General features: G+C 34.2%; 1 protein-coding gene across 1 annotated transcript; it reads left to right on the top strand.

The window, feature by feature from the left end:
* Positions 1-4266: 4266 nt before the first annotated feature.
* On the top strand, positions 4267-4950 carry LOC107177322 (uncharacterized). Its single transcript, XM_052443733.1, has 2 exons — positions 4267-4488; positions 4582-4950. The coding sequence occupies exons 1-2, from the start codon at positions 4267-4269 to the stop codon at positions 4948-4950; spliced, it is 591 nt and encodes a 196-aa protein (XP_052299693.1).
* Positions 4951-19731: the final 14781 nt, after the last annotated feature.

Below are 19731 nucleotides of genomic sequence, written 5' to 3'. Positions count from 1 at the left end.
TCAGTCGTGCATAATTAATGGAAGTCTAAAATAATGAGATTGTTATATTACATAATCATATAACATAACAAAAGCTGTAAAACAAAGCTTAAAACAATCCTTTTCATGATTTTAAAGGCATCAATTTAACCTCATACAATAAAAAATAAACTTTTCTAAAACTTTTTTACTGATAAATAGAGATAGGGGTCACTGATGGTATTTTTGAACCTTGAAAATTGCATTAAACATATTGAAATAAATTCACATTGAAATTGTTGAAGGCATGAAAGATCTACGAATCTCTTTTGGGCTTCAACCTCTTAAGATACAATAAAGTTGCAGCGTATGGGATTCCTACACTAATAAGCCTTATGTTGATGATGATCAACTAAAGAAAATAGACGAAAGAGAGAGAGATAAGCACGAGGAGAAAGAGTGTGTGTGAGAGTATGTGAAAGTTAAAGAAAAAGGAGGGAGAGTGATTAGGTGGGGTCCGTACATGGAGATAAAAACTTAAATATTTTAACAAATTTAATACGTTTCTTCATTTTTAATCCAACAAATATTAACAAATGTAAAAATAAAGGTATTTTTAAAGGACTGCAGCTCTGCCCTTGTCTATATATAATAGTTTTGAAAATGTATTGCAGCAGAAAGAGTGATCGACTCAATTGAATTAATCATCTGTAAAACTATTGTCAAAACCTTTGAACACAGAAACAAGTAGTCAAAGACCCAATTGGATTCAAACTACCAACCTTCCAACCCTTACAACTTTGGGGGCTCTTGCCACTTAGAGCTACAAATTTTCTTTTCCATGCGTCGCTTTCTGTCCTCTGATCCTCGCCAAATCTCACATCACACTTACTTTAATTCGTCTGTCACATCTCAAATCACCAACCATCGCTCTCCATTGTACATAGCTAGCCATTATCATCTGTTAACCATATACAATGTAAGGTCAATTTCTCCGGAAATTTTAAAATTCATTGAAGGTAGCATGTCAACTGTACAGTAAATAAATGATGTTATGACATTTGTATATTTATTTTAAAAAATTAAATTCTCATTTGTGGAAGCTTTCCTCCACGTTAACGAACGTGAATCAATCACTCCGAATGGTGAATTCTCTTTTAGGTTCTCATAAGTTTTCACTGCAACCTATTCTCTTGAACTATGTCAAACTTTTCCACACTCAGTTATTACCCTCAAAAGCTTATCTTTCTCAACTCTTATCCTCTAGTAACTTCTTTTACAACTACATGTTTCTTTTTCTCTTTCAGAATCCTATGGGTACAGAGGAGATCTTGTAACTTTGTCGATCTTTATCACTTACTGATGAAGATGGGGCAATTGCCACATTGTTAGGGAGTTTACTGTCATGAGATGAGTGTTTTAGATGAGTGTTTTGCGCAACAAATCCGTGCGGCACTTTGACAACTCTTGCCCAAAGTTGCTAAGTAAACCTTTGAGCTTCTCGACAACTTGAGGTTTTCGAAAGAGTTAGAGAGAAGAGAGCAATTGAGCTGAAAGAAAAAAAATTATATTACTCACAAAGTGTTTACAAGAGAGCTTACAAGAGTGCTTACAAGAGTACTTGAGTTGCTTGCTCTTAGCTTAATTCTTCAAATGCCAAATGTCATGCCCTATTTATAAGGAGGCTTGCCAAGCTTTAGGGTTCTAGAGAATTTTACCAACTTACTTAAATATCTAGATATTTACAAGTGCTAGAGATGTGTAGAGAATTCTAGATATATACAAGCTTGAGATGTGCTAGAGTTTGTTAGAAAATTCTAGAATCGAGTCAAACTGGCACTCTTGGCTTATGTTTGAGTTCTTAACCTGAAATTGTGGGCACTTAGGATAGGAATTTGGGCGGTCCGCAACATTAGGCATTGTAAGAGAGAAAAAGTTAAAACTGAGTCTAGTGGAGAAAATATTATCCAATAAATTGGCAAAGAGAGAAAGGGTAGAGGCAGCAATTTAGCAAATGTGGAAGCCCCTCAATGCAGTTAGGACATACAACCTTGGGGGTAATAAATTCCTTTTTTAGTTCAACTCACACATGGATCGTATTCGTGTGCTTAAAGGGGACCATGGTGCTTTTTAAAATGCACTTATTATTCTAGTTGAGCCAACAGGAATAAGGGCCACATACAAACTTGATTTCTCTCATGCCTTAATTTGGGTCTAAGTTCAAAATCTACCAACTGTACGTATGACAAAAGAGGTGGGGCACTTCATAGGCAGCCAAATAGGCACGGTAGAAGAAGTGAACATGCGCCCCTCAGAGAATTATTCATGCCAGCTTCTTCGCATCAGTATTAACATCAACATAATTAACTCAACCTCTTAAATAAGGCATTTGATTACAACTAGATGTAGCAATACTGCCAGCCAGGTCTGAAAGGCTGTCAGATTTTTGTTATTGATGTGGTCGCCCACGCCATCTTTTATCATGAATGTGAAGAATTTTTAACCAATACAAATATAGAAGCCTTAATCCACCAACAAAGTGTTGGCTCCACTGGCAATGGTGTCTCCTTAAGTGGCTTGACTGGGTTTGCTCCCCAGTTCGAGTCGCAGGGAAGTCGCCTTTGTTGGGAGAACCTGTGCCTCTCAGTTCAAATGGGGACTTCTAGTCTAGGTTGTGGTACGGGCTTAAAGGTGCCTCCCACAGTTGGGGCCCTCCCCAGAATACCTCGTGGTCAAAACAAAAAAAAAATAAAATAGAAGCCTTAATCCATGGATTTTAAATTTAAGCCATCACTGAAAGCCATGCCACCGGTGGAGAAGAATCAGGTTCAGAAATCAAAAATTGATAAAGGCTTCTAAGTGAACAGTTCCTCGAACATCAGGAACCATAAATTCCATTTAACCCTAACCAAATCCAAAGTAGCACTCTTCATGCTGCCTCCCAACTCCAAAACATTCCTTCATTTGACAGTTTGCCTAATATTAATGAGAAGGCGGCGACCAACAACGATGACAACTCAAATACAGTAGGCCAGGAACCGGAAAACAAAGAAATATCTCCGAGGCAAAAGGAGTTGTTGCTTCTAATATTGTAACTAGTAACTTCCAACAAAGAAACCATCTAAATCATTCAGGCTATTGTCATGCTTATCACAGAAAAGCCCACAATAGAAACCGAAAAATAGCCCATAAAAAAAGAAGTGGAAACTACTGGCCATGAGGAAACAATTACTGGAAGTAGAGATATAGAAAGTTAGTGGACTTGGAAAACAAATTACAAACAAATCAAAGATCTAATAACTAAGAGCTTGTTTGGTATGGCTTAGAGCCTGTTTGGTATGACTTATTTAAAAGTCATAAGTGCTTATTTAATTCCATAAGCACTTTTTAAAATTTTTTATAGTGTTTGGTTATTTTTTTAGTAGAGTTTTTTTAGCTTAAATAAGCAAATTTACCTCTATTAGCAAAAGCCCAAAATTTGAGCTTTTGAAATAGAGGTTAGAGAGCTTTTCCAAAAAATATATAATATCAAAAATATCCTTGACATATTTCATTAATTACATAATACCCTTTGTATAAAACCTACCCAACGAAAATTGTTGCCACCATATAAACATATTGCTGTCGCCACTTCACTTTATCTCTCTCTCTCTCTCTTTTTTTTTTAATAACTAGCACTTTAATTTTACAATCCCTAACCCAACACTTGAGAAAGCAAAGTCAAAGCCGTGAGAAGCATGTCAGGTAATGTTTCCTGCTACTTTTTCTTTTTTGTCTTTATCATATTATTCTAACCTTTTTTCTTCTTTGTCTTTATCATGTACTTGATATGTATTTAAGACCCATGACCAATTTATTATAATATTCAATAGGTTTATTGCCACTGTTTATCTTTTTTAATTATATTATTCAATATAAATTCACTAACATTTTTCAACTCCCCCTTTTCAACTCGTATCTTCTTTGTTCTGGAAACACTCTTACCATACTTGCTACTCTTTTATCTTTCTTTATATTATATTATTCATTATAAATTAAATTATTGGCACCATTTGCTACTGTTTCATCTTCCTTTTTATTGTATTATTCAATAATGCATGCCAATTATTATTTTATATTTGAAATTCATTTTATCTTTGTTTTATTTGTGCGTTATTTTTTTATATAATAATATTAGTTATCCTTTGTCTAGAATGACAACTACTACAGAAGAAAAGAGAAAAAAATCAAAGGCAGATTGGGGTAATGTTACCACTGATGATTTTGTTAAGATCTGCGTGAATGAAACATTGGCTGGGAATCTACCAAATGGTCACTTTAATAAGATTGGGTGGAAAAATTCTTATTGCTAAGTTTCATTTCATGACTGGTAGAGATTATGAACAAAAACAATTGAAAAACAAGTGGGACATCCTAAAAAAAGATTGGCACCTTTGGACAAACTTGCTGAGAAATGAAACTGGTTTAGGATGGTATCCTGTAAAACAGACAATTACTGGTAGCGATGAATGGTGGGAGAGAAAATTGAAGGTGCAAATTTCTAACCTTTTTTATTTTATAGTGTAATAGGAAATGATTTTGGGAGCAACTTAGATTAACATATAATCCTTTTGCATATTGTAGGAGATACCTGAAGGCATTAAATTTCGTTCTAAAGGCTTGATAAATGCTGACCAACTAGAAATTTTATTCAAAGATGTTGCTGCTATAGGAGAAGGATCATGGGCACCATTTATGGGTTTTGTACCAAATGATGGTGAGGGTGGACCATCTAATGAATATATTGGTGAGGATAATAATATGTATTTTCAAGAGAAGAATGTCAATATTGAACCAAATAATTTTGGCGGACTAGAGAATATTGAGACTGACATTGATAATGGTACTCCCATAGCATCTACACATGATAATGGAAGGAAAAGAAAATTACCAATTCGAAAACGAGATGGAGCTGCAGTTAGATTGTCTAAACAATTGGATCGCTTGTGTTAGGCAGTAGAGAGTAGACCATCTATAGCTATAAGAAATGGTGAAAATGGATGTAGCATTGCAGAAGTAATGGAAGTGCTATATAGTATGCCTGAGATTGAGATAAAAAGTGAGCTATATTTGAATGCCACTAAAATTTTTCTTAAGAAGGAGAATAGGGAGATGTTTGCTGCAATCAAGAATCGCGATGCTCAAATTGAGTGGTTGAAGTTCATGAAAGACGCTTTGTAGTTCTATTTTATAGCTTGTTCTTATATTCAAGACTATTGTTTACTTTATCTTATTTTATTTATGCTCTTATATTAAGAATATTTTGAACCAATTGGGATATAAAGGTGAACGATATCATCTTCTAGATTTTCGACGTGGAAGTCAACCAAGAGGAAAAAAAGAAATATTTAATCATGCCCACTCTTCTTTGAGATGTACAATTGAGAGGACTTTTGGTGTTTGGAAAAATAGATGGAAATGTTTGAGACAAATGCCTAGTTTCCCTTTTAGTAAGCAAGTGAAAATTGTGATTGCTTCAATGGTTCTTCACAATTTTATAAGAAAATATGCAGACAATGACTAAGAGTTTCAACCTTTTGATAATGATGACGAATTGCTTCCAACAAGTGAAAGTGAGAATCAAAGGGAAGAGAACAATGAAGAACAAAGTATAAGTTCATTCAACGTACGTGAAATGGACCAAGAACGTGATCAAATTGCGACACTTCTCATGTTCCGTTAACATTTTAGTTATATTATTTATTATCATTTTAATTTGGATAATATTATTTGTTTGGGAGAATATATCAATGATGCAATTTTTAATTTTGAAAATTAAAGAAATGATTGAACTAATTTTTTCTTATTAGTTGATAACTTGGATGTATTTTGTTACATGTTATATAATTATGAATATATATCCTTTTTGGTAATTTAATTACATAAAAGTATTTTTAGTTTTATACAACCAAACAGAAGGTGGGATCCCTTCAAATCCAAAGTCTTTATTCCCTTGATAAACTCAGAGATATATTAAAGGCGGAGGCTGGTAGCTAGTCCCCTGAGAGCCATGATCATTTTATGTTGGAACGTTCGGGGATTGGGTAACACCCAAACGTTCGAAGCACTTGAAAATTTGCTTCGCTTGTATGAATAAAATATTTTGTTTATTTGTGAAACTAAATGTAGTGTGTTGCAAATGGAAAGAATCAAAATAAACCTAAATTTTGAGAATTGTTTTGCCGTAAATGGCCGTGGATTCAGTGGTGGTCTTGCCTTGTTTTGGCACTCGGATCTAGACCTGAGAATTTCTTCTTTCAGCATGTATCACATAGACTGTTTAATTATGTCTGATAGAGGAATTCATTAGAGATTTACGGGGTATTATCGGCACCTTAATCCATAATATCCATTGTAAAGGCGTGGTACCTAGAGCCTTCTATAATGTTTATCCTCAAGTTTCAATCTTCCTTGGCTTTGTGGTTTGTGGGCGAGGAATATAAATGAAATTCTAAACCCATGGGAGAAAAAAGGCGGGATTCCTAGAAATATGGAAGCTATGTATGCTTTCAAACAGGCTATTAACTATTGCGAGTTAACAGATAAGGATAGAAGGGCTTCATGTTTACTTGGTTGAATAAAAGAAATGGCCCAAATTTTGTGTAGGAGAGACTGGGTAGGTTTCTTTACAATCGACAGTGGAAGAATATCTTCCTTAATTTTACATATATAATAAGGAAGCTATTGGTTCAGATCATGTCCTATTAGAATGGAATTTGCAAAGAGTAACAACAGTCAGAGAAGAGAAAACCATCAGAGATAGTCACGTTTTCATTACGAAGCAGTATTGGAGCCACTATAAGGATTGCAAAAACATTATTAAAGAAATCTGTTCTGGGGATGGCAATTCATCTACTGGTAATCAGCTTGCAGATTTCCAAACTAAAATTTCTACAACTCAAGAACGACTTCGCTTGTGGAGTAATAGCACTTTTGATAACAATGATAGAGAATATAAGCTCCTGCAGGAACATTTGCGTGAACTTAAAAAATGCTCCTCATAATCAATGAATCCTTGTGAAATCCAAAAAGCAAAGGAACGGATGGAAAAATTTCTACTATAGGAAGATTTATATTAGAAACAGAGATCCGAAGTCATATGGCTACAGCTTAGGGATAGAAATACCAGGTTCTTCCATGCTCATGCAACTACTAGATAAAAATTACAAAAAAAAAAAAGGAATTTTGTGAATGGGATTTTAGACAAGAATGGATTTGAGTAGAGGATTCTAATGAGATGGTAAGGGTATTTGAATCTTTCTCTATGCAGCTCTTTAAGTTCTTAAATCCTTTGACTGAGACATTATTTACTGCTTTAGAAAATCTTGATCCCCGTGTGACTGATGAGATAAATTCAAAAATTAATGAGACTTTCGGAAGAGGAGATCGTTGTAGCTTGGACACAGTTGCTTCCTTTAAAGGCCCCACGTGCTGATGGGTTCCCATCTGAATTCTATAAAAAATACTGGCCCTCAATTCAGGAAACATTTGTGAAAACATGTTTACATATCCTCAAAGAAAAGGGTGATATAGCAGCACTGAACAAAGCAGACATAGTGCTGGTTCTAAAAACTAAGAATCTGACGAAAGTAATTGAATTTCCATAGCATGAAATGTCATCGATAAACTTATTAGCAAATCAATTGCCAATAGCATGAAATCAATACTTGATCAAATAGTTCCCCATTTCAGATGCTTTTACCCTTTTAAAGACAGATTATAGGTAACATTATGGTGGGTTATGAATGTCTCCACCAAATTAAAAGCAAGCTAACGGGATGGAAAGGTTTGGTGGCTCTAAAGTTAGATGTGAGAAAAGGATATAATATGGTGGAATGGCTATTTCTTGAGTAAACAATATTAAAATTTGGCTTTTCAAGAAGGTGGTTAATGCGCTGCATCACTACAACTTTTAAAATCTGCCTTAGCAAAGAAGTCAAAGGCGACATTCATCCACAACGAGGTCTTTGACAGGGACACCCCTTATCCTCTAATTATTTATTCTTTGTATTAATGCTTTTTCAAATCTTATTAGTAAAGCTGTCGAACAAAATTGATTCACGGAATTGGCTTCAATGGGAATAACTATGTTACCTCTTATCTTCTTTTTGTAGATCACAATCCTTTTTTCTTCCATGCCACAATTGAAGAATGCTATCACTTGAAATCAGTATTTGATCTTCACACTGCAGCTTCGGGCCTGCTATTTAATTTAGAAAAACCGTCAACTTTTTCAGCCCGAATATGCATCAAAACACTGTTAATAAGATTAAAAAAAATGTTCAATCTTGAGGTTGTCTCCTTGTATGAAAGGTGTTGGTTTGAAAAATATTTTACACTGGAAATATTTGGATCGCAACTCTCATACAATAAATAAAATTACCATAATCTAGACATTGTACCTTTGCTTTTTCGCTAAAATAATCTAAACTCCCAGATCACGATCCGTTACCACCACTCCTGTTAGATCATGATTCGTCACCACCAATCTTGTTAAATCATAATCCATCACCAATGATCTTTCAAGTTATGACTCAAGTTTGATATGCACTTGACGTGTGAGTGCATTTATCACTACTAAAAGTAATTAGCAAGAGAAAATATTCCTCTTAAAATTAGAGAGAAAAACTCTTTTTCTCTGATCTATATATTGTGGCTCCTCTCACCTTTTAAAGAAAACAAACTCTTTTATATCTCTATTTGGTGGAAACTCTGGGCTCCATGTTTATATATTTTTTAATTTTATTAAATCAAATTTGATTTAAATTAAAAAATAATAAAACCAAAAGTGACCTTATTTATTCTTGTTATAGGGGCCCACCTTCTAAAATAATAGAAGGCCCCTTACACATAAGCATATTAAATAGAGCCTCCCACTAAATAATATATTTAGACTTTTAACCAAAATAGCTAGTTATCTTGCTTATTAATCTAGTAGCGGCACAATCAATTAAATGAGCTAACCTGGGGATTATATAGGTATATACAATAGTGGCTACAATAATTAGTCCTATAATTAAACTAGCCCAATTATTTAATTCCAAATCTACTCCACTAAAATATTGGAATTGACCTCGATAATTGTATGATATCTAAGATAGTGTTCTCGAATAATAATTCAACCCATGCCACATTGATTTCTTTACTGAACAATCCTTTATACCAAATCGCTAAATAAATTGATATCTCGATTGTCCAATCAATTTAATTACATCTTGTTCCTTGACACTTCCTGGTTTTCTCTAATGATCATTTTCAACATACTAATTATGCTGACACACACTGGTCAGAGAATTCTATGATCAAGTACCGAAAACTCATCAATAGATATGTTGTACAAATTATATATTGTTAATCTATAATCTCACTGCTCATAATTGCTTCCATCAACATACAGGATAATCTTGACTACAAATGTATGTCGCGCCCATTGGTAACTCAAATAAAATGACAATCACAAACATAAAACTATAATTAACTCAAGATTAAAATTACAATAAAATCAATACCTTTGAGATTAAATAAGTCTGACAGTCATTTTAAGGTTAATTAAATCTCATATGTAATCCAGTTCAATGTAGTCAAACTACACTAGTAAATTCATGCATGATTAAGATAAATCATTCAATGAATTTACTGCAGTCCAAACATAAATAGAGAGTCCAACTCTATTTATCAACTGCAAACTTAATTTATTTAATTATAAGATAACTTGTATTTATGTCTTCTATGAATCCATATGATGATCACATAAATACATATAATATGATTAAACAGACCTTATTCAAAATATTTGAAAATATCTCAAATATTTTATTAATTAGAAAATATCTCAAATATTTTATTAATTACCAAAAGGAAATAGGATCGAAGGATGGATGTGTTTTCGTCAAAACTCTTTATTGTTAATCGCAGTTGGTTTATTTTAAAGAAGCTTTACCAGGTTTGATTATGGAGTTCTTTGGATCATACAGTGATCAAACAAATTTGAACGCGGTTGGTCAAATTTTTAATAACTAATTGGTACGTGGCGTTGTTAAACCAGATCGATGCTACACAAAGTGAAGCCTTTGGACCCAGATCTGACTTAGAACAGATCAATAGTCCGCACGTTCGGGTTTCCAGCCGATATACCAAATCAGTTTTATTTTACCAAATAAAGTTAAGTTGCTTTAAACGTGGTTGATTCTTTTTATTGGGCTATTATCAGATTTAGATTAGGTTCTTTTAGAGGTTTGGGTACATACACAGTACCAGATTCGGAATCCCGGAAATGGTGCTCAGAAGGAATGGAGGGAGAAGAGAAGATTTACAACTGAGGATCGAGATCCGGTCTCTTTGCCTCAGAGGAACGTAGAAATTTTATGGCAGATCTGATAAAAACCAGTCTGCAAGCATGCTTTGAAAAGAAAAGTGCTTTAAAAATAAATTGCTGGAATTTAAATGTGCATAAAATTAAATTGCAGAAAAGTAAATTGCAGAAATTTAAAGTACATGGAATTGAAATGGCTTTAAATAAAATTATAAGTGCTTTAATGAAACTAAAATGGAATGCTTCCATTGATTGCTTTTCTTTGTAGAGAAGAAAGGGAAATTATGGGAAATTAATCTGAAGACAGGAGTAATTCCTTTTTGTCTTCGGATTCCAGATTCCTATTCCCAAAGAGAGAGAGAGAGAGAGTTTTAGAGAGAAGGAAGAGAAGTAGAGAGAGAGGCTCTGAAAATGAGAAATGAAAAAACCTGAGGAGTCTGAGTCTTCCTCTCGGTTTTTATACAAAAATCTTTAAACTGTTCACTGTAGCGGGACTTTAAGTGCACAGTAACAATTGGATCGTATCTTTGAATAGTAGATGCTTTGTACATATACGGAAATACAGACTGACATACAATACGGGTGAAGAGACATGTGCGCTCTCACTTGTGTCTAGGGGACCACCCGAAATTACTTTTTTTTTAAGTAAATAATCAAATAATCATTTACAATGCTTTACTGGAGAGAAAATGCCGAAACAATCATCTTCGTTTTCGTCTCCAAGGGAAATGAAAGGCACTTCGTCTTCATCATCATCTTCGTCTTCAGAGGAGTCTGCAACTGAGGATTTTGATCTTGAGGCGAGGAGCTGTTCCATGGCTTTGAAATACTCATCTTCAGTTTTGGCGCTTGCCAATAGAGACTGGGCTTTGGATTTTTGGGTTAGGAAGGTCTGTTGGGCTTTAGAGGCTTCCAGGGTTGGTTGTAGGAGGTTTTTAGAGGAGAGCCAATCTTTGATCATGTTAACAGTCAATTTGGACTGTTCATCAAATTTTGACCACCATTTGACTTTAAAGGTTCTTTGAAAGATGACTTGGGAATCTTGGGTGTGGAAACGGAGGTTCCACGAACAGACCCATGGTAGGAAGAAATTTGCACAAAAGCAAAGAAAGGGAGAAAATCTTTTTTCTGAGTCAGAAGGTAAATAATGGGCTTTGAAGATGTTTAGGCAATTTGTGGCGTTTGGTGTTAGGATTTGTGGAATTGGGCCAAAAAGATTCCACCAGTGATGAAACCAATTTGGGAGACTTTGAACGGTTATCTTTGTGTTGAAGAAAAATAACCATGAGTGAGATTTTTTAGGGTTTTGGATAAAAAAAGGTGTTATACCATGCTTGTTGGTAATCCCAGTAGGAAAAAGTCCGACAATGAGGTAAACGGGTCTCAAAATTTAAAGGGAAGGTTTTGAAATTGTGGAGTAGGTCACCCCACTGGTTTGGGCTTAATACTTTTAGGATTGTGGCCGTGGAATAAGCCGGTTCTGAATGGGCTTTGTCAAGGAAGAAATGCTTGAATTTAACTGATTCAGTTATTTCTAAAATGCTTTGATAGTAAGACTGGGGTTTTGTCAAATCCCATGGTTTGAAAAACCAGCCTTTCGGGAAAAACTTTGAAATGCTTTGAAAAGGATCAGTATGGTAAAATCCATCTTCCATAGAAAGAATGTTTTGGAAATGGGTTTTATCAAACCAATCGGAGGTTTTCTTTGAAGGTGTTGGCTGAGAAAGCACAATTTGAGAAGAAGAGCTTTCAGCAGATACAACAACATTTTGGGAAGAAGGTTTTGTAATTTCAATTTCTTTTTTAGGAGAAATTTGGCTTTGAGAAAGGTTTTGAAGGGCGAGCATGAGCTCAGGGGATTTTGTAATGGAACTCATCCATTGCTTTACTTGGTCATCAGAAGAAATAGATTTGTATTGGGCTCCATGTTCTTCAACCATTTCTATCCAAGATTTAATGGGCATGGCAGAAGAAAGTAGTTTTTCTTTAGAAGGAGTTGACTGGGGTTCTTTAGGAGGTTCTTGAGAACCAGTAATTTTGAGAACTGCTTTACCTTTGTCTTTCTTCTTTGGCGGCATTATCTGTTTTGAAGAAATTCTCTGGTTAGAAAATCAGGAACAGAATTTTTGTCACCTTTAATAAATTCAATATTAAAATCAAAAACACTTAAAATAGCTTGCCATCATGCAAAAATCTGTTTTGATGCAATATTTTGAACATCTTTTTCTAAAACATGTTTTGCAGCTTTGCAATCAATTCTAAGTAAAAATTTTTGATTTAGTAAATCACTTTGGAATTTAGATATGCATAAAACAATAGAAAGAATTTCTTTTTTGATAGTAGAATAATTTTTCTGGCAATCATTCCAATGTGCAGAAACATATTGTACTATCTGTTCTTTGTCATTTTCTTTTTGTTTTAATATACCTCCATAACCTATATCAGATGCATCAGTTTCAACAATTTTAGGTAATGCAGGATTTGCAAGAAATAAACATGGAATATTTTTCACAGATTGCTTTATTAATCTAACAACTTTGGTATGTTCTTCTGACCATGCAACAGGATTCTTTTTTAACCTATCATGCAAAGGTTTAGACATCCTATTGATATTAGGGCAAAAATCGAGAACATAATTTAGACTACCAAGAAATCTTTGTAATTGGGTTTTGTCCAGAATTTTGTCTGGGAATTTATCTGCAAACAAAAGTGATCTCTCTATTGGAGTGATAGTTCCTTTGGAAATATGATGGCCAAGGAACCGAACCTTTGTTTGGAATAAAGAAATTTTTGAACTAGAAAGGGCTAATCCAGCCTTTTTTGTAACAAGATAAAAAGTCTTTAAATGTTTGAAATGTTGATCAATACTTCGAGAAAAAATCAACACATCATCAATATAAACAATGCAAAACTCAGAATAGGGATTATAAATATCGTTCATGATTCTTTGAAATTCTGAGGGTGCATTTTTCAAACCAAAGGGCATTACTGTCCATTCGTATTGTCCAAAGGGAACAGTAAAAGCTGTTTTGTAACGATCTTTAGGATGGATTTGTATTTGTCAAAAACCAGACTTCATATCAAATTTAGAAAAAATGAAAGCTGAACAAAGTTTTTGGAGCAAATCTTTTTTATTAGGTATTGGGTACCTAATCCATTTTAAAGCTTTATTCAAAGGTTTGTAATTTATCACAAGTCTAGGCACGCCTGTTTCAGTTTCAGAATTTTTATTAACATAAAAAGCGGCACAAGACCATGGGGACCTTGACTTAACAATGAGACCTTTTGACTCTAAATCTTTGATTTCATTTTTGCAATGTTGTTCCAATTCCATGTTCATCTGGATTGGACGTGCTTTAGTGGGAATTTGTTTTTCATCAAACGAATTTTCATAAGGCAAATCTACCAAATGTTGTTTCCTATTCCAAAAAGCAGATGGTAAATCGGCACATATTTCTTTTTCAATAAGGCTTTTGAAATCGGAGATTTTTCTTTGCATAAAATCATTTTGTAATTGACTTCCAATTCTTTGGAAATCCAAATCTTTTTGTAAACAAAATAAATCATCTTGTTTGGACTTAAGAATGGCATTAATTTTGTTTTGGTAAACAGAACAAGCTTTGACAATATTCAAATTCCTTGTTTTGGGTTTTTCAATAAAAGGGAAAACAATTCTCTTATTTGTTGCTTTAAAGGATATACTATCATAATTGACAGTATATGGAGTTATAAGATTTATAAAAGGAGTTCCCAAAATGATGGCATGATGAATATCATTTGTGAGGACAAAAGAAGTTTTAAAATCAAAACCATTATTAGCGGCAGAAAGTCTTTCTTTTGTTTTTTCATGAAATCTTTTGGGGACGATGTCTTCTCTAATGCAATTTAAATCGGCTCCAGTATCAAAAAGGGCAATGGCATCCATTGCAAAATCATCAGAAAAGATTAAAGTGACTTTAATCAAATACTTTCTTGTGGTGATTTGCTTTAAAACAAATAGAAAATCATTGGGTACTGACTCAATGTTTTCTACTTTAATATCATCACCATCATCAGGATTAGATTCATTGTCTGAATTATCCTGCAATTATTTTTGTAAAAGGAGTTGGATAGTATCAGAATCACTTTTTTGTTTTTCTTTTAAATCTCTGATTTCACTTTTGATTTCTTTTATCTCTTTCTGAAGATCTTGGATATTAGGAACCGTCTTCTTTGTTTTCTTTTTATCTAAAATTTGAGTAAGATCATAAGAATTCTTTTTAACAATTGTGACTTTAGAAGTCTCGGCTTTATTAAAATCCAAAGTTTTCAAAAGTTTATCAAGATATTCTTTTTGAAGATTTGGATCAGAAATATGCTTTACAAGTTCAAGAAAAGTTTCCTGGTCTTTAGTCAAAACATTGATTTTCTTTAAATATGAATCAGATTCAGATTCACTACTGCTAGATACAGAGTCATCTGAGTCAAAAAGCTCATCAACTTGATATGGATCACTGTCTCCCGACATGGAAGATTCGGAATCAGAAGATTCGACCAGAAGGGGGGCTAATTTGGAAAGGATCTCTTCATCGAGGTCAAGTTCATGAAGCTTTTTGTTCATCCTGCAATAATTTGCAGTATGACCTTTCATGCCACATTTATGGCATATAGCTTCTTTGTAATTGAAAGGGGTCTTTGGTTTGGCTCTAAACTCTTTTCTTTTAGAGAATTTGGGTTTCTTATAAGGCCTCGAAGGTTTCTTATAAGGAAGTTCTCTAAAATTACGAAAGGGTTTCCTAGAGTTTTTTGATTTGTAATGTTTCCTGCGAGGTTTAGTAGAACACTCGCCATTACAATCTTTGGAATAAGAAGTTTTAAAGGGGTCATAATTGAATTGTTTACAGAAACCGCCTAATTCTTGTTTAGACTTCTTAAGCTCCCACTTAAGTCGTTTCTGTAATTTCAAATCTTGACAAATCTTTAAACCTTCTTTATTGACGAAACTGACAAGTTCACCATAGGTAAGCTCGTCATAAAGAATACGATTATCATAAAGGGCTTTGATGGAATTTCTTACTTTTTCACCTAAAAGGGTAGGTAATCCAGCAAGAAATTTTTCTTTCCAGGTTATATGATTTGCATCATCCCTTAGAAATAGTCTGGTGAAAAAAGAGGTTTTGTAGCTTTGGAATTCACTAAGTTTCCTACATCTTAAATTATGTAGTAACTCAGCGTTTTTATCACGAAGGTGTGAAGGGTCACCAATGAAATGGAGGGAAATAGTTAAAATTAGAGTAGCAACAGCATCCTGGATTGGATTGTTGAACTCATCAAGAATAGGGACTCCATTTTCATCGACTTGAATGGAATTTAGAATTTCTAATTGTTGCTGATTAGTGAGAAGATGATCCCACCAACCTTTTAGTTGACCAGTAAAACCCGCAATTAGGATTTCTGGTATAGCACGATCAGAGGTTCCTGCTTGGGTTTTATAGGCATTGGCTGCCATTGTCATCTGTTGCAACAATCCTAAGATATTGTATTCGGACATACCGTCAATATTCCATTCATAGACTGAAGATGCATTGTATTGGGATTGATTTAATGCACTTGGTCTATTATCTATCGCTAGATCATGTGGAGTCCTGACAGTGGGAATGGCTAATTCCCAATGAATTTTGTTTGCTTTAGGAGTGGGTTCCTCTTGAAAGGCTTCTACATCCGAAGAGGCTATAGAAGTTTGGTCATCTTTCTCTAATACTCCAATCTTGCTAGATTGAGGAGTATCAGGGGCTATCTGAACTTTGCTAGATGAGGAAGAAGCAGCTTCTATCCTATCTAATTGTTCTCTAATGGCTTTAGCAAAATCTGATTTTGACTCTTGAACAAGCTTTTGGCTAGTTTTCAAAACCTGAAAGGGTTTGAAAATAGGTTCCTTAAGCTTTTTGTCAGAATCCGATTTTGTTGGAATAGGAGAAATTGATGGAACAGTAATGGTTGACTTCTGGATTTGGTTTTCTATCCTAGTCAACTGCTTTCCGATTGTATTTAAGTTAGCATTACAGAAATTATTCTATTGGATAATACTACTTAAATTACTATCAGTATCATTAGGCTTAGGGATTTTGTAAGGTGAAGCTCTGATTTCTATAGGAGGTTCGCCGTGGTCAACGGTTACACTCCGGAGGGGTGGATGCTTAGAATCGATTGTTCTATTACTTTCGGAGAGTTTCCATTCAGTGGTCTTCTTCCTAATAGTAATAGGGTTTGACTCTTTGAAGGGGTAAGAGATGTTGTTATTAGAAGAATATATCTCGAACCAATCAAAAAACAATATATGAACTTGATGAAGATTCACAAATTCATAATAAGTTTGTTGGATTTCTTTTCTTTGGTTTAAAAAGTGTTTGAAAAACCAAAGTCTTTTTTCTTTGTTTAAATAAGAATAAAAGTCTTTATGCAGAAAAGCTTTATCCAAATCAAATTCCTTTTTAATGACATTAATAACATTTTCTGTAACAGCAGAAAATGTAGGGGAAGTTGGAGGAGAAGGTTCCTTCTCTTCCTGTCTTTGTTCATGTTGACTATTAGTGTAAATAGGGTGAGGAACACTAGTGGCATAGTCAACAGATCGTATAGAAGTACTAGGTATATCTGAAGTTGAAAACCTAGGTTGACTTTGAAAAGGAAGATTTATAACAGAAGGGATTTTTGTAAATTTCCTTTCTAGTGAAGGAATACTTGAGCACGACTCTTTATCAGAAAATCTAGTTGAAGCAGATCTTCTAAATGACAATTTGACTTTTCCATCAGAATATTGAGTCACATTTTGCAACTCCGTATTGGGCTCAAGTTGTTTTGGAATCGCTGGTGGAGCGGCTCCTTCAAGAATCCATTCTTCTGGAAGATGGACATCTTTCCATTGAATATGTTTTGGAATGACAGTGTTGGCTCTAGACAAATCAGTCTGCAAGAGAAGAGTCTCATCTCTTTTTGACTGGAATTTATGTTGTGTACTGAATGCAGTGATCATTGCCTTATACGAGATTTTAAAAATTAAGGCAACTGGGATGGATCCCTCAATCATATTATAATTATGAGTTTTGATTTGTAAAATCATGCTTTTCAAAATATTTTTATCTTTAAGTGAAATTGTTATGTTTGGATAACAATCAAATGAAATTGGACCTTTACAAAGACTGGATTCGATGCTACTTAGCAAAGAATCATCAAAAGAGATGAATCGCCCATCTCTTAGGACAGCAAGGATAGAAGTATCCAAGCCTTCTTTGGTTAAGGGTTTTATTCCGACTTGAATTAGTCCAATATGAATATAATTGAAATTCTTTTCTTTTAATTTCTTTAAAGAATGCTCAGAAAACAAGTGAATTGTTTCAAATGGATTTGAAAGAGTTATGTCACGTTCTTCAGTCTTAATAATATAATCACTCTTTAAAAAATCAAGCTTTTTTGTTTTGTAAATCTTTTCTTTAGAAATTTTTGGAAGTTCCCAACAATCAATTGCTTTATCAAAGTTCTCAATAAAGAATTCTTCTGAACTCACAACATGCTTTGAAGCACTAGTCTTCCCGGAAGAAGAGCTAGAAAAGGATGATGTTCTACAGTGTATAGGGTCCATGAGTAAAAACCTATGGTCAATCTATGGTTTTGTCAGAATGGCTACAGGTATGGTTTTACAGCCCTAAACGGATGACCTTATCCTATGGCGGGACTTACTACCAGTAAGGATTCACCACACAACAAAACTTCAAAATAAAACACAGAACTATAAACTGCTTTACACTATCCTCCCATTGGCTCTAATACCAGAAGGAAACTGCTTTACAAAACAGATAATGCCGCCAAAGAAGAAAGACAAAGGTAAAGCAGTTCTCAAAATTACTGGTTCTCAAGAACCTCCTAAAGAACCCCAGTCAACTCCTTCTAAAGAAAAACTACTTTCTTCTGCCATGCCCATTAAATCTTGGATAGAAATGGTTGAAGAACATGGAGCCCAATACAAATCTATTTCTTCTGATGACCAAGTAAAGCAATGGATGAGTTCCATTACAAAATCCCCTGAGCTCATGCTCGCCCTTCAAAACCTTTCTCAAAGCCAAATTTCTCCTAAAAAAGAATATATGAACTTGATGAAGATTCACAAATTCATAATAAGTTTGTTGGATTTCTTTTCTTTGGTTTAAAATATCTCAAATATTTTATTAATTAGAAAATATCTCAAATATTTTATTAATTAGAAAATAAATTAATTAATTGCTTTAAAGAGCACATAATCCTAACAAAAGGTATTTGGGGTTCCCCTCTATGGTTGGCCGAAACAAAACTACTTTAACAGTTGGAAGTCAAAATTGTTTTCTTGTGGACGCAAGGAAATTTTAATTAAGGCAGTGATCTCCCCACTTATGCGATGAGTGTCTTTGGATTTCCCTAAGGGCTGTGCAAAGATATTCAAAAGCGTATTACGAGATTCTAGTGGGGTACCAACGGTAAATCGAAAGCCATGTATTGGCTCTTGTGGAGGAATTTATGTAGGACAAAAAAGGAAGGTGGCCTAGGTTTTTAGGATTTAATGTCTTTCAACCATGCTCTGCTGGGCAAACTGAGTTGGCGCATTTTACAAGATACTGAATTTTTAATGGCCAAAACTTTAAAAGCCAGATACTTCACTAACTCTGATTTTCTTAGTAGTAAAAGTGGGAGGAATTCATCTTTCTTATGTAAGAGTCTTTTATGAGGAAGGGAAATTATGAAAGCTAGATTATGTTGGCATATAGGAGATGAGAAGGATATTTACGTGTAAGAAGATAACTAGATTCCTAAATTAGTTTCTTTCAAGCTTGTCTCTCCAAAAACCTCAACAAGTGACACAAAGGTAGTAGAGCTTATAAATAGTAATGGGAGCTTGAATATAACTCTCATTCGGATTCATTTTTTGCTAATAGATGCTGAAATGATTTCCAATATTCCTCTTCTTCATCATTCATGCCCTAGCCAAGTATGTTGGTTTTATGACAAAAGGGGAGTGTATTCTATCAAAAGTGGGTACCAGATGGCACTGCACTTCAATCTTCAACAAAGTCCCTCAAGTTCATCGTCATCTCAAGCATGATGGAATATCATTTGGTTTCCGTCAATCTCGCCCAAGATAAGAATTTTTTATGTAGAGAGCTTTATTAGATCGGATATCCATCCAATTAATTTATTCAAAAGGAAGATCATACAATCCCCTATTTGTCAAAAGATGCAACATAGTGTGGAAGATAGCTTCTCTACTTTGGTGGGATGTACAATTGTAAAAAAGGTATGGCGGTCATTAATCTTTGCAAATTCTATGAATAATTACCAAAGCACCAACTTATCATTCTTTGCCCAAACATTGGTTGGTTCTATGTCCTAGGAGAATTTCATGTCTTTTGTGGTCT

This window comes from Citrus sinensis, chromosome 6 (assembly GCF_022201045.2).
Source record: "Citrus sinensis cultivar Valencia sweet orange chromosome 6, DVS_A1.0, whole genome shotgun sequence".
Classification (NCBI taxonomy): Eukaryota; Viridiplantae; Streptophyta; class Magnoliopsida; order Sapindales; family Rutaceae; genus Citrus; species Citrus sinensis.
The sequence above is the reverse complement of the archived record's forward strand: the minus strand, read 5'-3'. Positions and strand labels throughout refer to the sequence as shown.

Coding starts and splice junctions, on each gene's coding strand:
- LOC107177322 (XM_052443733.1), top strand. CDS start 4,267: ATGGTCACTTTAATAAGATTGGGTGGAAAAATTCTTATTGCTAAGTTT. Junction 4,489..4,581: donor GGTGGGAGAGAAAATTGAAG/GTGCAAATTTCT, acceptor TGCATATTGTAG/GAGATACCTGAAGGCATTAA.